The sequence below is a fragment of the Pholcus phalangioides genome, unplaced genomic scaffold (assembly GCF_987345545.1).
Source record: "Pholcus phalangioides strain wild (caught in Gottingen) unplaced genomic scaffold, Ppha-v1.0 ptg000007l_1, whole genome shotgun sequence".
NCBI lineage: Eukaryota > Metazoa > Arthropoda > Arachnida > Araneae > Pholcidae > Pholcus > Pholcus phalangioides.
The window spans coordinates 8,924,425-8,930,664 of record NW_028301600.1 but is presented as its reverse complement, the minus strand read 5'-3'; the positions used below and the strand labels follow the sequence as shown (position 1 = coordinate 8,930,664).

Sequence of the window (6,240 nt, the reverse complement as noted above, 5' to 3'; positions counted from 1 at the left end):
TTACAATTATGCCTCCAAGATCAACGGTTCACCAGTAAAATGTGGCAAAGGGAATTACGGAATCACCCTGCATAGAAAATGTAAATTATTTCTTGGTATTTCACATAAATCTATCAAAGAAATTTGGCTAACAAATTATTTTATCAATTGCTTTGTTCACTCATTTCTCAGCTGCACGTACTTTTCTACATATTGAGAAAAAAATTCATTTCCTTTGTTTCGGCTATGAAGGCTTTTGAATACGGGAGGTTTTTTTGTTTTTTTTTTCACATGCTTTCCACAACAATTGAAATACTGCAATGATTCTGTAATGAAAGTTCCCACGCGCCAACACATATCATTTCTAGAGGTTACATATTTCTCTTATGAGTTTTATTATTATTCTTATTTTCGTGAAAATATATGTAGGTCTGAAAAATTCTTGGAAATCTGAAAAATAATGAATGCGCACGAGATATAAAATGGTAAAAGTCTGGTGAGGATCCGTCATGAATTTCGCAGTTTGATCACCAGAGGTCGCAGAAACAAGGAACGCCCTCGTTCCAGCAGCATCAGTAGCAAGCAGCACACCACGAGTAAAAGGTTAAGCAAACGCTTCTTGGGCTCTTACTCTCTTATAGAGTTCGCCGGAACCACAACATACCGATCTTCTCTCCGTCTTCTTCAATCTTTTCCTTGAGTTTCTTTTTTGAATTTTTTTTTTTCGTTTTCGGGAAAATTCGAGGGAAAAAGATGTTGTTATATGAGATTATATATTATTGACTTCGATCAATTGTTTTTTCCAAAAAAACAAGAAACGCAAAAGAATTCCGAGTATTTCCGTAGCTGGAGGAAAATTCCGTGGTGGAAAACTTTCCGTTGTTTCGAAAGGAAACTTTTCAAGTGACAGAAAACTTTTCTGAAGTTTGCATATATTAATTCTGGCTGTTTTAATCGTGGTTTCTTCTACTGTTTCATTTTATTTAAAATGTTTAATTTCAAATACTGCGATTCATTTCGATTGATAGTTTGTGCGCTGATCGAAACTTTTGCTTAATCACTTACAGATACTGTTTCACCTAGAAGGAAAACGAAAAATTTCTAACAATCGGGAAATGTCTGAAAACCGCAGAAATTATACGTTTATTTTCGTTTTTTGTGATAACATTGTGAACAACTTATCGTAGTTTCTATCTTTTGTTTTATTCCAAAAACTTTTGAAAAACTTTTGACATTTTTGTTTAATTGATCAAGTTTTTGTATCGAGAAAACATGAAACCTCATTTCGGATTTTTATCTCTGTTCTGTCACCTCTTCTGCATCGAAGGTAAGAAATTTTAATGGTATTTTTTTAAAAGCACAAATTAATAAAATGTTTTTATTTTTCACGTAAATTTTTTTTCAATATAACTCTTCATTGGAACAGAATAACATAAAACAAATATCCTTGAGTTTTAATATGGAAATTTTGTCTTATTTCACTATTGCTTTGGGTATGATGCAGGCATTGCGTCCGTCATTTAATATTTTTTGTTTGGCGGGAAATGGCTGAAACGATTTCTAAGTGCTTTTTTGTGGATAACGGTAAATATATTATATTGGGTTATAGATTCGATTATTTAAGTGATATATTATCGGCTGGGTTTTGAAGGGAATCGATATCAATTCGTAAACAATTAAAAAATGAGTGTTAGTCACATTCAGTACCAAATGATTTGGCTATATCTTGGTGATTAAGGAATGAGAAACATCTTTTAACACACTTATGTTGGTAGTTTAGCCAGTGTTTGTGATTTGCTATCAATGAAATTTGCGATTGGTTTCATACTTGATTTTATTATAATTCTCGATTCTTAAGATGTGAAAATATTGTATCGTTTGGAAATGTTTGAAAATACAGTGAGGTGTGAATTCGAAATTATGCCTTCGTACAAATATGTACACATCGAAATATAAATAGGGAAATAAGGAAGGCACTTCATCCGTTTCACATTGATTCAACTTGGCCAAAATTACAAACCATATATGCATATTTGTGACAATTTTAAATTGAACACCTTGTAATTTAAAAAAAAAGATTGTTTATTGTATTTATACATTTGAACAATCGATTTCTTTTCTTTGAAAAAAACAGGCACACTTTTTAATACATCGGTTTGTCTTCTAGTTTTGCAGTTACCAACGAATTTATTTTACTTTTAGAAACATTTCGGAAAACCTGTAACATGTACAGTAGTTAGATATCAGTTGTACGAGTGGAATTAATAATTAATTCACAGTGTGTGTGTGTGTGTGTGTGTGTGTGTGTGTGTGTGTGTGTGAGTGAGTGTTCACGTGAAAAATCAAGATTTTGCGCCAGCATTTATATTAAATATACAGTGTCTACATATGGAAGATCGTTCCGGATCGTTGAATAACAATCATAATACTACCGATCGAGACTAGGTTTCGGGCATTCAATACTTGTATAAATAATATTAAATCGTGTTTTGTTCGACTTGATTAAAGCAAAAGATTGGATTTATCACTTTTCTGTAATTTATCTTTCTTTTAGTGAATTATACTAGGAATATTCTATCTGGAAATATATTAAACGTGGTATATAAAAAAGATAGGAGAATGTTTTTTATACAATCGTCGTAAGACAATTTTCTAGAAATTTCAATCAATCCTACTTCTCTTTTTCATAGTTTTCTGGAATTTACAATCTTGCATTAAAAGTAAGAAAACATAGGTATAACAATGTTTAACCATTAAATGGTAAGTTTTTTTTCAAGCTGATAATTTTTTTTATAGTTAATGACACGTGATGAAAAATCCCGAAAAATCATTGAAAAAAATATTTTGAACTGCACTGCTTATGCAGAGCCTTGTCAAATACATGAAAAGTTGCAAAAATCACACATAAAATTAATGTATTGAAGTAATATTACTTTCCAAATTTTTATAATTACCTTTTTTTTGATTCAAACTATAGTATAAAAGATTCAGATCGCAAACTTCAAATTAAAAAAAATTCAAACAAAACATTTTAACAAATTAGTGAAATTCTAGCGACGCATATTCTGCAGAAATAAAAGAATTGTTGGCTTTAGTTGAGACATCTACCAGCAAATTTAAAATATAAACCAATTGAAAAAATATTACCTCACCTTGTGTGAAAAAGCAATTCTGGATTTTTATGCTGTAATTGGCTTTAGTAATGAACGAACTCTTTGCACATATGCAAAGCTATGCGTTTAAAGTTTAAAAGTCTATAGTGATTGTTTGGTATGTTGTTCTGTAAATAAACGTAAAATGGATTTTGTAATTTATCTGAAAATGCAATAGACTACTACATCAATGTTAATAATTATGATATACTAATTCGAAATGCAGTCTACCATTTGATGTGATTGAAATAGCACATTTCTAGTGCAAATAATCTCCTCGCGGATTTATCCGCATCCTATTATATGAAAGATTGAGAAACATTTTCGTGCACGAGATTGTAGTTCATTGTGATAAATATCATTAGGTTGATTAGAACCGAGTCCATTTCCAATAAGCTAACAGTGATCTGTCTCCAGGCGACCAGAAAGATTTTCACTCTGGTCAACAGTGAGTTGATCCAAGAAGAGAAAAGTCTACGATCACAACTCCATTACAGAGATTGTCTTTCGTACAGTTGCGTGCATTTTGATGTCTCCTCCCTCCTTCGACTATTATTGACAAGTTGCAGGATCTTCCAATCCATCGTTGCTGCTGACTTTTCCGTTTGCCTTACGGTCTCTCTCTCCTTAAATATTTATTTTCTGAAACTGCTCTCTTTGATAGCAGTTCTATTTGGCATCGAAATTTCAGCACTCTTTACCTTATCCTCAGTAAATGTGCTTAAAGTGAATATAATCTTTTTTATAGTTCCAGATAATTTCAAAATAATGGAATAGAATTGATTCACGGGTATTTTTTTGAATCCGGTAGGACGCTGGCTCTAAGTAGAGACACAACTTCTCGCATGGGATACCGGACTACCCTAGCTATATTCAAGATTTAACACTTTTTATATGCAATATTTCAGCTCGAAATTGTAACTTATACTCTAATCAATAATATGTTATTGTAAAATCTAAACATCAATATCTCTATAAACATGCAGAAATTTTGTTTCTCACTTGCCAACAACCCCATCTACAATTTCTTTTGCCAGATTATAAAATGATATAATCTCGAGTTTCTTCATTTCTCCAATTAGAATTGTAAATTGTCATCATCATTATACATAGTGGGTAGTTAGAAGATGACATTGTTTTTTCCTATGGGACATAAAAGTGTAATGTTACATTTTTTTTAATGCCGAATAACGAAGGGTCAATCTCCAGCTGATGTTTTTTCCAGCATATATCTAAATTACCCGGCTGAAATATGCGAACGTCATCCAAACCAAAAGTTATATTTGTGTAAACCAAAAGTTTTAAGTGTTGCCAGCAGGTTCGGTTCGGAATATATTTCAGCAAACATGGAAGGTCTGTACTTGTTCATTGATTGTGACTCCCCTACCTACAGTATATGAATCTTTAAACTTAAATGTAAACTCAAAAAATAAAAATTAAAATCTGGATATTTTTCTCAATTTCATTTATTTTCTTCTCTGTTCGCTATCATTCATATTGTCAAATAACATTGAACCTAATACAAATGAAAAGTGCTAAAATGTAAATTAAGTAACACATATTTGTCTTGCTCGTAAGGATCCACCGTTTTGCATCTATAAGATCAAACACTAATGCAACCAAGACTGGCTCACTGGCGGTCGAGTGGTTACGGAGCTAGTCTCTCACTGTCCGGGTTCGAACCCCGGTTTCGGCACGGATATCAGCTAACACTAACAAATTGCTTGGGAGTACGTGAGAATCCCGTTTGTTAGAATACATATAACCAGCAATGTGTGCAAACTAGACTGCTTAATCCATCGGGATCAGTACAACAAAAAACTCATCTACTGATAAGAATAGAATTTTATTCATAACAGAATTGTTTTCGGGGTTCATGTTTAGTCATGGTTGGGGTACTGTACGTCTCTTCCCGGGTTAATCAGAACACGTCAGCATGCGTATTTTACACTGCCTGGCCAAAAATAATGTGGAGCACTCTAATACAATAATTTCCAACCATTTTACGGCTGCGGACTGGTGGAAGAAGTTTAATAATTTTGCGGACTAACGGAAAAATAGGAGAAATAACTTGCACAGTCCGGTAAAGAAAAAATAAGTAGGAGAAATAATTCGTGGACTCTGGAAAATAAAAGGAGAGAAGTAGTTCTTAGACCTGTTGACAGCTAAAAAATAAATAAAGACTATTACACTAATACACCCCAAAATTACACAATTGGTGGGAACAACAGTAAGCAAAATCGTGTAAGTCAGGGTACAATTTTGCATCCAAATACATAAGACACTATCAGTTACATGGGACTAAAATTTAGGGAAAACGCATTTTTTCTCCTTTTTTACTAGAAGTGTAACGCCATGGTACTTTCATATGACTTCATAAAATTTAACGGGCCTCGTGGCTGCAATTCTGTCCGGTGAAACTTACTGTATTCCCTAAAATCTGAAATGAAAGTCACGCATTGAAGATTTTAAATGTTTTGATAACACCTTGGTCCATAGAAAGAAAAGAGTTGCTTGTGATTGGAGAAGAATAAAACAACTTTCACCCGTGGGTTGAAATTGATTGAGAGTTGCTGACCAGGTACATTGCCATCAATAAGCATCACATCAAACGAATTTTTTTCAAGAACAGAAATGACGTTGTACTTCAGGTATAAAATTGTGACATTTATGACAGATGTCATACAAGCATTGGGATTGCATTTGTGAAATACAGCGAAGTTCTCATCTTTTGATACTGTTGGCTTTTCAAAAATCAGTGTATTGCACTTTCATTACATATGGTGCTTTGATCGAATAAAACCATTCTGTATTTGATTATCATTTGATAATCTCTAATATCTCAGCAATAATCAAGTGATTACGCTTGAGTTTCAGGAACATGCATCTCTCAGAAAAAATCGTGCAACTCGAGGTTGCGTAAGTCGGGGTATTACTGTATAGAGAGACGGTATAATATCTAATAAATCAAATTATGAAGTGGCTATATATGAATTGTTCGAGATGTTTCGTGGACCAGCTAAAAATTCTGACTTAAGTTCACCGGCCCATGAACCAGCGGTTGAGGAACACTGCTCTCATAAGCTTACATATAGGACTGCTCTCATGG

At 33.1% G+C, this 6,240-nt stretch overlaps 1 protein-coding gene across 2 annotated transcripts in view; it reads left to right on the top strand.

The window, feature by feature from the left end:
* The first annotated feature begins 547 nt into the window (after window positions 1-547).
* Window positions 548-6,240, top strand: part of LOC149084890 (carbonic anhydrase-related protein 10-like) — a 353,124-nt gene continuing 347,431 nt past the window's right edge. Inside the window, exon 1 of one of the 2 annotated variants that reach the window (XM_089232625.1) lies at window positions 548-1,306. In XM_089232625.1, coding sequence (XP_089088751.1) covers window positions 1,252-1,306 — 55 coding nt within the window. In that variant the 5' untranslated portion in view covers window positions 548-1,251. The remainder of the gene's footprint in view (window positions 1,307-6,240) is intronic. The other variant, XM_089232624.1, reaches the window with a different exon arrangement.